Genomic DNA, 14,335 nt, shown 5'->3' on the forward strand with positions numbered 1-14,335 from the left:
ATATCAAGGTAAGAAAAAATATTTTGCTATATTGATATGAATATGATTTATGAATAATACATAATGTAACAATGTTCAGTGGCGGATTAAGAGTTGAGACGATTGATATTGGAAGTGCACTGTGCAGATATTATTAAATCTGACCATTCATTTAAATTTTAAACATCTGACACTATCACTGTTAGATGCAATTAGCGAAAATACAAACAAATAAAAATCAGCTAGTTAAGTAACCACTTTGCTGTACAGTAGGTTTCGAATGTTTTTCGTTAATGAGTAAGTCACAATAATGGATGTGTTTAATTTAAATCCAATGATAAATCATTGAATTCCTAGAGCAATTTTGAGTGGAGACGGTATTTCAGTCTGTATTATTAATTATATTCTATAATACATTTATTATTCCTCGAAACTCATACATAGGGTGCATTCAAAATTATGCAATTATAAAAAAAGGTGAGTAAAAAGCTAGAATGGAGAATTTATTGAAACAGTAAATCAATCTAAGGTTAAAAAAAATTGTATTGAATAAAATATTTTAATATTAATAATACTAATTAGTAAATGGTTGGTTAAATTAATTTAAAAAAACCTATTTCATTTATTTTATTATATCTTATTATATAAAATGGTTAAGAGGCCGCTACACCAGCATTTGTTTTCTTTGTTTGACTCCCTCATAATATAGGAACAAAGATACTCTGTATTTCCACGATTACGATTCTCTGATTCAGTTTAGGGAAAAAGCACCTGTTATATATTTTATAAAGAAGAGTATTTTCTGTGCATTGACTGGATAGATTTTTAATATTTACAATTTTGAATAAATTATTAATGGTTAAAAATAATCGAAATTATTTTAAATTAAAACATGCTTATATTTATAAAAAATGTAAACATTAAAAATCTATCAGGTCAATGCACAGGAAATACTCTTCTTTATAAAATATATAATAGATGCTTTTGCCCTAAATGGCCTAAACTGAGAGTCATAATCGTGGAAATATGAAGTAAATCTTTGTTTCTATATTATGTGAGAAATAGACGGAGAAAACAAATGCTGGTGTAGCTGTCCCTTGATGAAATAATAATTTTAGCCAATAGTATCTAGATATTTATATCATAATATTATATTATTGTTATTAACTTTGAGTTAATACCAACTTAGGTTCATGGACCATAGTATAAACTTAAAATTAATTTAAACATTTTGAAAATGTCGTTGTGTATAGTAAAATATAATAATGTACTAATGCGTATAAAAGTTCATGTCCCGGTGAATAATATTTTTGAATATTAAAAAAAACTCTTTATTCGATTATGTTTTTAGGTAATTAGGCTTCTATGTTATATATATTAATTATGAATTTAAATAACGTATAACTATTTAAAAATATTGGATAATTACATCTCTAATGTGTACATGTACATCTCTTCGTATTAAACTTTATATTAAATTGCAGTAAATGACTGATCAAAATTAAAAATAATTGCTGAAAGTAATCTATAAATTACAATACCCGTTTATGTAATCAACGATTATTATTGTGACATCGATTATCGTTCGATATAATACATACCTACGTATAAGAAATTAATTAATAATTAATATTGATTTTGGTAACCACGGTAACGAGTTCAGAGTTGTAAGGACGGGCGAACCTGACGAAGATTATATTCTTTGTATAGAGAACTCTACAATTAATTTTGTTAATTATGTATATTTGAGTTATTAAACACATTCGGCGCTTATTTGCAAGCGGGTGCTGTTTCTGCCACTGGTTCACTTGGACTTGAGCAAATTATCATAGTGTTCTGACGAGGGACCATAGTAATTCTAGTTTTGGTCACCTCTTGTTAACGATTGAATGATACGATGATTTCTAATCCCTATAACTATTTTTAGAGGGGAGAAAATAAAAGCATAAATATTTGAAAATTAAAATAATATAAAAACCATTGCGAGTCCCTAAATAATATTTAAATTAGTTAAATTAGTTTAATATTAAAATAAAAGAGTATAAAAATGTATTATTGTCTGTTAGACGAAGACTACAGGTGTGGGTACAACGTCTTCTTAAAAGGTTATGAATAGATAATTTTAACCATGTACTAAGACTACCTATACAAAATGTTATAAATGTAACCATTTAACTTGTAATTAGTAAATACTATATACGATGTACTTATAAGTACATTTTTATTGATATTAATGTAATCTACAACAACAGTTTAGTGGCAGAAAAATTAATGATGAAAACTAAGACAATTTTAAAAATGTATTAGTATTAGATGTGAGGATACTCTGTAAGGTACTCTGTTAAACGCGCATTCGATGAATCTTGGTTCCAATAAAGCGAATCACATATATATTGTAGCATTTGTAGGTGTATACATATAAATATTAATTATTAAATCATTTAAATCTTTTATGATTCACGGGCTACATACGAACTGAGTCCTAATAAAACCTTTTAGGATGAATTGAGTCCCGTCAAACTTTAAAAAATATTTTTGTTACTTGTACGTATAATATGGGTGTTAAACATTCTATTAAATTATATTAACGATATCACGTAGTTGTCTCCACATATGTAAATTATGGTCAATTTTATATTTCACTCATAGAATCCTCGGACTCAATTAGTATATTATTTGTTTTCCGTTCAAGTATTGAGACTCAATTAGTATACAGCAGATTCCAACGGTATACCAAATATACAGGGTCCGATCGTTCGCTTAAACGTACCTATCTCTACACTCGTCCCGCATTGTCATTATATTTCGACGATGCAGTTTTAGATTATTAGGATTAGGAGAAACTGTAGCTCACAGATCAACTTTATTTTATAAATCATAATGATGGTGTATTGTTTTTTCTTATAGGCACTCTTAAGGTCTCGTAGGTACTGGCTATAGTAATTTAAAACATATTTTGCCAGAGGGTCTTGTATTACATACAAATGCAATAATATTATGAAATAGTGAGAAGAAGATTTTATGAAAACTGTTATAACCACGAAAAACTTTTATTATTTGGATAGAAAAAAAAAAGATTATACATAATTCTACAGTGAAATTTTACAAATAAATTAGAGTGATGAGGAAGATGATTAAAATGTACATAACACAAAATTAAATAACAAATATAATAATATATAAAAAAAAAATTTGTATTAATACAATTTGTTTCTTTTTCCTGTAAAAATTATTATTATTAAATAATTAAATATTCATAATAATCATATTTACATTATGGGTTTTTTTGTATGCTAGTGGATAAGTAGATAATTGTTTAAAAAATATAAAATAAAATATGTTAATAAAAAAAAAAAAAAACGTTTTTTTCATTTATAAATAAAAATAAACAAAAATAAAATAATCGTACACTTTACAAGTATCAAACACGCAGTAAAGAAAAAAAAATAAGCGTATATATATTTATATATTTAAAAAAAAAATTGAAAACCAAGGTACCTTAAAACATAAATTAATAGGAATTACTGATGTTGTATAAGATACTAATTTCTACTTATATTACGGATAATTATAGTCTAAAACTATAATAATAATAATAATAATAATAATATAATGATAAGGGCTGAATATATAATGTAGTATAATATATAATATGACAATATTATGGCATACACGTATTATATAAATGTTTTATATACCTACTATGTATAAATTTGAACATCAAAAATTCTAATGAGATGACTAAAGATTTTTTGATTTAGGTATTTATCTCAGTGAACTATGCGATACACGGACTGATACCGACCAAAATAAGCGACGCCGCTGCAATGTGATAGCTGATAGGTCACTAAAAATATATCCATAGCAGCGTGCCTACATTTATTGTACGTAAAGGGAAGAGGGATAGTTGATTCATTCTAGAACATTTGGTTGTAGATAATAATTAATATTATTAAATAGTTTATAAAATACTATCGTATAGTAATAATAATAATATAATGGAATTGTTTATTATTGCTATAATATGCTTATATAAATGTGTATGCGAACGCGCTAAGAGTACTTATTATTAAATATTATATTTTTAAACATTTATAATATATAGGTATATAATAAAAATGTTCAATTATAATTATTATTGTATTTATACGAATAAACGAAAAACGTACTCGACGCTAACCTAATGACTTAAGAGTTATAAAATACACGTAGGTGCTGGATAGCAGTATCGGTAATATTTTGAATATTAAATTTAATGTTTAACATAACTTTGTTAATGGAGGATAGATAAGTGGCCATAGTATAATATGTATCTACCGGTTACGCCGTGCGTTCTCTCTATATAATACTCAAACAATATACACGCACACACATGACATTACACCACACGTCGACGAATTAAAACGATTAACGTCTACATAGAAATAATAAATATTCGGTTGTATACATTATAATAATAATAATAATAATAATAATAATATATTACGGATGAAGAGTATCCTACCTACGTACCTACCTATCTAATATTAAAATAAGGACGAAAAGAATCATGTATAATAAGGGGAGACTCGTATCGTATATATTATTATCATAGAAGCCTGGAGGGAACAAAAAAGTTGGCGCTGTAGCGGTGATGGTGGCGGCGGGGGATGATGGTGGTACTGGTATATGATAGATATATACATATATCTTAAAGGTGATTTCACTCTGGGGGTATATTGTATATATTATAATTTTTAGTGAAGTTTTTCTTCTTTTTATTTTAATCGCAGTGTTGTGCTCGTTTCTGGAACCGCCGCATGCGGTTGTGCCACTCTTCTCGCCACTCGATCACTATCGACCTCTGCGTCAACACCAATCCGTCGCGCCGTTCGCCGTCGTTCTCTTTGCCGAGAATCAGGTAAAGTCTGCGTATGAAACGAAAAGAAATTAATATCCGATGCAAATACGGCAAACCGCGTCGTGCGCGATCCCTATATACAACAATAATATTAAGGAAATATTTACCTCCCGGGTTTGATCTTGGGACACTTGCACTTCAGGTCGCTGTCGTGTATCCAGAACGTGGTCGGTCCCCTGCGAAGTCTCGATGCCTGGCCGCGCTTGTACACTGACTGTACGTTCATCGTGAACTTGGCCCAATTTTTAGACACTATCGGTTCCGACATTTTACCCAATATCGCTGTGAAAATAATGTGTGGTATTATAATATCGTCGTTATTATTATTAAATATGTTTGTATGCTGTGGTTATAATATATACGTTTGAAGTGCCATATGTTACATAATGGTTGGGGAATTCACTAGTAATTTTTCGTTTTTAAATAGTTATAAAAATGCTGGTTAGCGCTTAAAATCAAACAGTTTGACATTCATAGTGGATTCGCCGTACTTCACAAACATAAATGTAACAATATAAAATGTAAGAATTCTAACGTTTATTGTATGTATTTATTATAAATTTATCAAAAAGATAACTTATTCAAAACTTCTTAACTTTTTTTTTAATTTTTACTGTCATAAGAACTTTTTTGCATTATTCTACATTGGACAAAGTCACTATAATACTTATTTACACTTATTTTAATAATATACTAACATGTATAAGAAAAAGTATTATTATGTATAAATTTACGACTTACATTATATTGTATAATGTGGGTATATTCATAGATATACTACTGATCACCAAATGAAGATCTATAATAGTAATTAGTAATTGTCTATAGTGTTTGATCATTTAGAAAATATTATAATTATTATATAAGATATTTATGATTTGATTTTATATGTACTATATATTTCTAGGCATTACAATTTCATCGTGTTTCGTCGTGTAGGAATTTTATACTTTTACGTATTGCTGTCAAAATGATTGATTTTCGTGAAAATGTTATGGTTTAAAAAATTTAACCCATTTATAATATTCAACAGTCGTAAAAAGAAAACATTTTCTACTTAAATAAAATAAAGTTATATTTTATGAAAAAAAAAATACTCATAAGTTTTTCTATATGTTTACAATAGAAGTTTCTATTTAAAATGTTAGAGGTAAAAAATTAAAGAAAAGTAATATAAGTACTACACGAGTACCGTTTACGTATACGGAATATTATGTTCATTATAATAATATGCTATGTGATTTTTTCAAAAGTAAGCAATCAATATTAAGATATGTATACACGTTTTGGAAAATATTTTTTTATATTATTTGAAAACATTCAAAAAAGAATTTTATTGTTATGTTATTTAAGCTTTTACTTCTTTGAATGACAACATATATTAATCATTATTATTTTATTTTTTTGTATTTTTTATTTCATATTCTAAAGTAAAATATATTTTTTTGAATTTCGATGCAAAAAAAATCAAATTTTATACAAGTAGTTAATAAACATATAAACTTTAGATAAGTGAAGGAACAGACCAATAATTTGCAAAGTAGGTATCATTGTATTATACTCTATCAATTCTGTCTGCTTTTAAACTTTAAATATTTATAACTAATTAACGAATAGTTCAAAATTCGAATTACCACCGTACCTTAAAACAACGTGAATAGATTCATGGTATAAATGGGTAATATCTTAAAATCAATCTATATTTTTTGATAATGCCATTACGTACATATACAAAATACCTATAAAAAATAATTGTGATTGCACATTTTTTAGATTTTTTTAGTCCTAGTATGAACTACTTGTGAGAAAAATTGTATTACATTTTTGAACTTAAGCTATATAAATAATAAAGATTTAATAGTTGGTTTACTACAAAATACTTGTATTTTAAAAATTATGGTGATTTTGAAGTGTTTGTAAAAATTTGAACTTCAAATGCATAAAAAAAATTGTGTACATGTGTTTTTAATATTTTTACAGATAAAAAAAATTTTATGGGGTATTTTGTTTTAAATTTTCAAGAATTTTCCCTTTGCGATAAATTTGTTATCGTTACTTATAAAAAAATATTAAAATCAAAAATATCTATAATACCTTAAAAAGAGTCAACATATTTATAAAATTATAAGCATCTACAATTATTCATTTTTAAATTACAAATAAATGTCAAAAATAGTTTAAGGTTAAATAGTTTACCTAAAGGGTGAATATTAAATGCCGTAAATTTTGAACTTCAAATTTTCATAAAACATGTACCTATGTGACTTTCCAGTAAACTTTATTTTTTGTTATATGTAGAAGAACTAACAAAGAATCTTTTATTTTTTCAAATCTCAGAAATAAAAAGAAATTGTTTTATGAAACTCAAATTACAAAATAATTTGTAAATTATCGAGTTTTTGAAGTTAAAAGAAGCGTTTTTACTTATCCATAAGTTGATGACAGATATACACAAACACGCATCTCATTGTAAAATCAATACATTCATCGCTCTACTTAGTACTAAAATGTGTACCATTATTTTCAAAAATATTTTTTTTATCTTTAATAATGAGTTTATTTTATACTGTTAAAAAATTTGCTCTGTACAGATAAAAGGATTGGAAAAAGTTAGTCATAAAAGTACCCTACACCAGCCATCAGGATTATTTATTTTCTTTAAAACAATATTTACCATTAATAATATAGTATTATTATACATACATATGGTCAAATTTTATCATATCGGTTTTATAGCTATTTGATAACGATGTAACTCATAAAAAAATATCGTTAAAAATGTAAAAGTTAATTATCTTTATCAAATTATTTAAATTATTTTTAAACTATTATTCCGTTTCTTTGATTGATAAATGATAAAATGAACAATTATATATATATAAAGATGAACGATTAGGTTGTCTTATGATGCTATGTACAATTACACTGATAAAATTAATCAAAAGTACTTATTTAATTAGTGACAGACTTAATTCTGTGCTAAAAAAGAGTCTATAAATTATAATGCTTTGCATCTTATTAGTCTTCTATAATATAAGATATTGCTTGAGTTATTGCAAACAAAATGATTCTGACATGTTTTTGCTAGATTTATAAATATAGTTTAGATTAAATTAAATCTCATTTTTTTTAACAAACAAATTACACGTCTATTATTTATTTATAGCTTGATACACTACCTATATAATGATAATGAACTAATTATATACTTTAAAATATTATTTTGGATTCGAGATTGAGTGTATAAATACTATATATTATTATATTGTTAAAAATAAATCATATAATTAATGATTAACGAACTCAATATTTTATTTATCTGTATAATAAATGCCATTTTATAATCTGATGCCAGACAACATGTGACTAATTAATTAAAATGTTTACCAAATAGCTGTCAAGTATTCTCAGTAATACAACAATGTCTTTGGAATATTATTTTTCTTTTAATTTAGTTTTAAAATACAAATAAACCTACGAGGCTACGACAGTTTATAGATGTTCCCGTCGAGATAGTGTCTTTTATTGTTATTTTCCTGCAAGTCTGTCGGTGTACTCGACAAGCGATTTATTATGCTACATACAAGATAAACCATATACCTGTATAAACCCGTGTAGGGAAAATTTACATTTTTACTTTATGCGTATATATACTACATACACATTTTCTCTTCATATTTGTCGTGTTTAAAAACGCGTTAAAAGTTATTAAGCTATATAGTTCTTCAATTTCTTTGTGTAAGAACATTTAAAAATCATTTATGTATGTACAATATGTCTTTTTCAAGAACACCCGCGACCCGCGACTCCCGTTTGATGTTCGGTCCACATCTATCTCCTTTTATGTGACTTACAATTTAGTATATTTATAACACATCCCCAGCGCCATTCGACCGTATAATATACGGGATCCTTACCTAACCTGGAATAATAATATACGTACCGTAATCTCTATGGCAGTACTTGTTCAAATTCAGTCTCCTGGTTCCGGATCGACACTTGCCGCATTGATCTGTTGAACAAAAACTTTTTTTATAATACACGATAAAACGATTATCCAGGGTATCGCAATAAAACCATAAAAAAAAGGAAACTATATAGTGTTGTGTGTACAAGAACAGTTCGTTTGTCGATACCTAAAATACGTGTGTATTATTTGTACGGTTAGAATTAAGTATAAACCTAATAGTTTGATAATATGTACTGAATACCTCCTAACCAATATAAACGTGTAACACAGCTATAGTACATAATATCTCTCTCTGTATGTAAAGTATTTGTTTACAAACGGTAAATACGAAAATCTAGTCGAAAGACCTACGACGGGTACTCTCGCACTTGTCATTGGGATTAGGGTTGAGGTGGGGGATGATTTTACGATGAGTTTTTAATCTCAAAGAGTCGGCGCGCGCGTACACGTTGTTCAATGGACGTTAAATTTTTTTTTTATTGTTTCTTTTTATTATTATAATACCTACGCGTTATGACGTAAACAAACATACCATGTACATACAATATTATTGTATAGGCGGGCGTCAGTCGAAACACGAAATATTTAATTCAGGCCACATAAACCTGTTGAACGGAGACCACCCCATGTATAAATGTGGATAAATTAATGGCCCAGTTATCACCGTCGCGGTAGGTTTAATGTTTCCGCGCTATCGTGTATACTAACCCCTCCGCTTTCCACACACGTATACGTGTCACTATACCACCGCGGACGACACCGCTCTAATATAACAACTGTCAATCTCCTCATCGAATCGGTGTCAGGTTTCCGGCTCAAAACTCTTCGCACCGTATCATCATAATATAGTAATATACACACGCATACAAACAAACTGAACGCACATAAAAGTCGTCTAAGGTTGATATACGATGAGTACTTATTACGACACACCTTACACGTTTATCGACGTTACGTATGCATCACCGCAAAATATTTTATACTCTCTATATAATATGCATATATGTCTCTAAGTTTTAAATTTAAAATACATTCTGTAGAGTCACTTATCGCTCTCGCCGTCTCAACACGGTCTATTTCTCTGCAGTGGTACTTGCACATATTACATGCATGACGTTAACTTTAATGTGAACGTATCCCCCGAGACCGTTTTAGGCGAATCGTATCACCGACAGGGTATATGTACTATTGGTAGGTGTATATTTTTATTATTCCGAGTGTTAAACCTGCAGCGCAATGGTATATACACGATAAAATGTCGTCTTCGCAATTCGCGTAATGCATTGTGGGCCAAGATCGAAAACCATCGCATCGGTTTTCTCCACACGAAAACGCAGAAGGGCGAGGCGTACGTCACTTTATATATACGAGCGCACACGCGTTACACCGGCGGTTGTTGTGGTCATTATACGCCTCCGGCCTCCCCTTAATGATGATAACATCTTCGCTAAATTGCGTACGGGCTTATTTATACTCGACTATCTGCTGGCCAAAAGAGTTAACCCTCATCGTTTTAAACATTAAAGTTGTTATCTATACTGGCCTTTACCTTAGTCCTATACATAGACGAATCAAACATTTTCAATCGTTTGCGTGCGTATAATAATATTGTAACATTGTAAGCTCCGATGAATGCGATTATACTCTTTTGATTTCAAGACGTATAGTCGTCTGTTGCAGATATAAAGAATTAACAATGTTACTCGACACTATAATCTAAATTAGAAGATATTCTTGAGTGTCCTGTCACTCTTCCCTCTCTCTCTCACTCTATATATATACACCTCTACATGTAAAGAAATGTATACAAAAAAAAAAGAATGAACGTTATTAAAATATCTCTGTATAAAATATTTAAATATATGTATGATGTCTTATTTTTTCTGCCAGAAGTCGCTATAGGCATTCTTCAACCGTCGCGCGAGTAATGAGTGCCCGTAAGAAAAAGAATCATGTTTATCCTACAGCAGCTATCGCGATGAACGTGTTAAATGTTGTCGATTATCTTTTCTTTCTCTCTTTTTTTTTTTTTAAAAAAAAAAAAGGAAATTCGACTTTGATAAATGCGCTTCACACCCCCTTGGTCGGTTGGATCGAGTCCGTAATCCATTAACGATTTGGACGTACCCGATTCGATCCGAACCTAGCTATTTGCCCATGAATTCTTAAATCTCTAGGGGAAGATATCTCGAACGATTTTGTTCGAATTTACATATAGCTGGTGGCTAAAAAAAATAAAGAAATATATATTTTTCATATTATTAAATATAAAATAAACAATATGATCAAATCGACATTACTTGATAATAGAATGTAAAGCAATATAGATATAAATATACATGTACCTATATAACATTTTTTATTAAATGTTTAATACATTTTTTGTACATTGACGTGTCACACATTATTTTAGATTGTTGTAGGGTGAGATTTAAATTAAATAATATTTTTTACTTTTATTTTGTGTGACAACATAATACTTTAATAAAAATATACATTTAAAAGATTAAATCATAGTAAAATTAAATTGACATGAATAAATAAAAATTTCAAAATCAGAACCGTAAATAACACATTAAGATAATTATAGCTTTATAAAATATAAGTAGGTGTATTATTTATAAGATAAATACCGTGGTGGTTATCTTCGTCATCTTCATCATAATCTCCTTCATCACCTCCTTCATTTCCAGCTGCCCGAGCATCCGATGACATTTGATTCACGAAAATCTTTGACGGTAATTCTACAAAAATCAAATTATTAATAAACTTATAGTTAATAATATAAAAAAAATTGAATTTTACTTATGCATGGAGCAATCTGCGATCTACTTTGTTGGTATCCTTTAGCGCATCTGTCGCATGTTATCCCAGTAACACCGTCTTTGCATGGGCATTGGCCAGTAGTATGGTTGCATGTTTTACCGGATGCACCAACTGGATGACAGTTGCATGCTGAAAAATTGAATAATATTTTTATATCATTTAACTATTTTAAATGCATTTTAAAACATTTTATAATATAATAGAATTAAATGAAAAAAATGACAATGTAATTATTAATTAAGGCGACAGCATTAGAAATTTAGAACCGATATACCTACAGATATAACTAGCGCCAATATTAAAATATTTCTATAAATATATTTTTATGAGTACCTACATGGATTATAAGATTATAAGATTAAAAATCCTTTAATATGATTTACATATAAATTAAATTTTAACGTTTTATTATATATTTATATTTATATATAAAAATTGAAAAATAGGTTTTTTTATGTATAGAACTATATTTTCTTAGAAAATATGTTTATTTTTAGTATTTATTATTTAGTGATAATTAAATTTAATGATGAATTTTTATTTTCGATTTTAATCACGGAGAAATATACCTAGCTAGTTTAATGTTAAAGTTATTGTAAATCGTCAAAATACAGGGCTTAAAAACACATTTAGGTGAATGTATTTGCCGAGTCTTAACCAAAATCGATATATTTTTGCGATAAATTTATAGAATCGTAATTTCGAAAGGGACCTGAGATAAGTATTCGTATATCAGATAGGAGTTTTTTAAGGAGATGCTAAATCACCGGTGCCTCGAGGGATGAAAAAACGGAGGGTGACTATAGTGAATCCAGAAGAATTTCGCTCTAGTGGTGTCCAAATACAGGTCAGGATCTGGTAAAAGATATATTACTGTTATAGTATGAAAAACAAACTAGAATATTCGACAAATGTACTGTAAAATTAGTTTCCACTGCGAGAATTTGGCTCGAAATCGCATTAATCCTCGGGCATAAATTTAAAAAGTATTTTTTTTTTTAATATTTAATAGCCAATCAGACGATTGGTGAATTTAATTCCTTGGAAAATTACCATAATGAATGGATATTGTAGAAATTTTATGAACCGAATGAAATTAATTATTGGAAGAATTTCCCATAAGCCCACCAGTTAGTTAGGGACACACCCGTCAAACACCCCAAAAACAATTTTAATAATGACGTTACACTTCACAATAACAATAAATAATAATAATTATACACTTTTCACAATTTCCAATTATATTGTGTTGTTATTTACAACAAAATTATATTTATTAGTGTGCTGCTAAAAATGTTAAACTAAATAACAAAATATTTTCATATTTCCTTTGGGGCAGAAAATATTATTTATAATCAACACTTAAAAATCAAAAAAATCATTATATAATACTTAAAGAAATATTACAAGTTAATCAGAAATAATTAAAATTATACATAAGATTAATATACATCATAATCACCTTCTTGAATTTTATAGTGTAAGCCATTAAATCTGCATACAAAATAAATAGGTAGTATATTTAGTATTTAATAATTATTGTACTTAATGGGAAAAAATGCTCTCTTCTTGGCTAATCATAATTTTGTTTACTCTATGATATTCTATAAATAAATTACTGATTGATTTTGTAGTATAAAAATGTTATAGTTATGCGTAAAGAATTAATTATGAATAATACAATTATTGTGTAATTTGTATTCATAAATTAAATTACTGAAATCGTAATCGGTCATAATATCCAAGGATAGAACAGTCATATAAGAGAATTTCTATGTTAATAAAAAGTCTACGATCAAGATCCAACAGATAAAAAATCAAATTCAAAATATTCATGTATAACCTATAGGTAATAAAAATAAGTAGTATAAAAAAAAACCTAAACGAATTTTACGAGGTATACTACGATAATACTGCAGTATAGATGGGTGATTGGAGATTATTTTACCTAACAGGTATTACAGTCCATAAGAAAACATTTAATCAATTGTATAATAACTAATGCGTATACAAAGTGTGTGTTGGATACTTTATCCTAAATTCATGAAGTAAGTGACAAAATATAATTAAAATGATAATAATTTAAATGTTAAATTTAAAGTGTTTCATTAAAGTTGACAATTCATGTAAACAAATTATTATACATTTCTATAATATATTTTCTATTTATAAATGAGGTCCGCCATACACGTAACTATAATGCTGACACCATTATATTGTATATTATGCACTTAATATAAAATATAATCGTTGCCTTTGTATTTAGAACATATTTTATATAATCTTATTTCTGTTATATATATACCTATTGGTACGTGAATTAATATAGATGAATTGTGTTAATTAGAAAATTTTGAAACGGTCTTAATGTATATAGGTTCTATAATATAATGTGTTCCAAATGTAGTTAAATAAATAGCCAAACGTTATGTTGTTTTTTATATAAGTACATTAATTTTTACAAAGATTTTGAAACGAATTTGTTTCAGAATCGTCGAACAGTGTGAACCGCTTAATGGACTGCACCTACGGACTGTCATGGCTCCCCGCGTTGCTGCGATTGATTTACAGACACAGAACTATTATTGCATCATAACTATAAGTAGGTATACTGTATGGAATGGATTTAGTAGACGTTGTATACGCACAATCACACTCAC

At 28.0% G+C, this 14,335-nt stretch overlaps 1 protein-coding gene across 1 annotated transcript in view; it reads right to left on the bottom strand.

Annotated features, from left to right (window-relative positions):
* Positions 1–3,209: 3,209 nt before the first annotated feature.
* The window catches only part of LOC113558455 (netrin unc-6-like), a 73,368-nt gene continuing 62,242 nt past the window's right edge, over positions 3,210–14,335 (bottom strand). Inside the window, exons 3-7 of the mRNA XM_026963911.1 lie at positions 11,655–11,804; positions 11,483–11,593; positions 8,823–8,891; positions 4,987–5,161; positions 3,210–4,886 (exon numbers count right to left, since the gene is read on the bottom strand). Coding sequence (XP_026819712.1) covers positions 4,742–4,886; positions 4,987–5,161; positions 8,823–8,891; positions 11,483–11,593; positions 11,655–11,804 — 650 coding nt within the window. The 3' untranslated portion in view covers positions 3,210–4,741. The remainder of the gene's footprint in view (positions 4,887–4,986; positions 5,162–8,822; positions 8,892–11,482; positions 11,594–11,654; positions 11,805–14,335) is intronic.

The sequence above is a fragment of the Rhopalosiphum maidis genome, chromosome 4 (assembly GCF_003676215.2).
Source record: "Rhopalosiphum maidis isolate BTI-1 chromosome 4, ASM367621v3, whole genome shotgun sequence".
Taxonomy (NCBI): Eukaryota; Metazoa; Arthropoda; class Insecta; order Hemiptera; family Aphididae; genus Rhopalosiphum; species Rhopalosiphum maidis.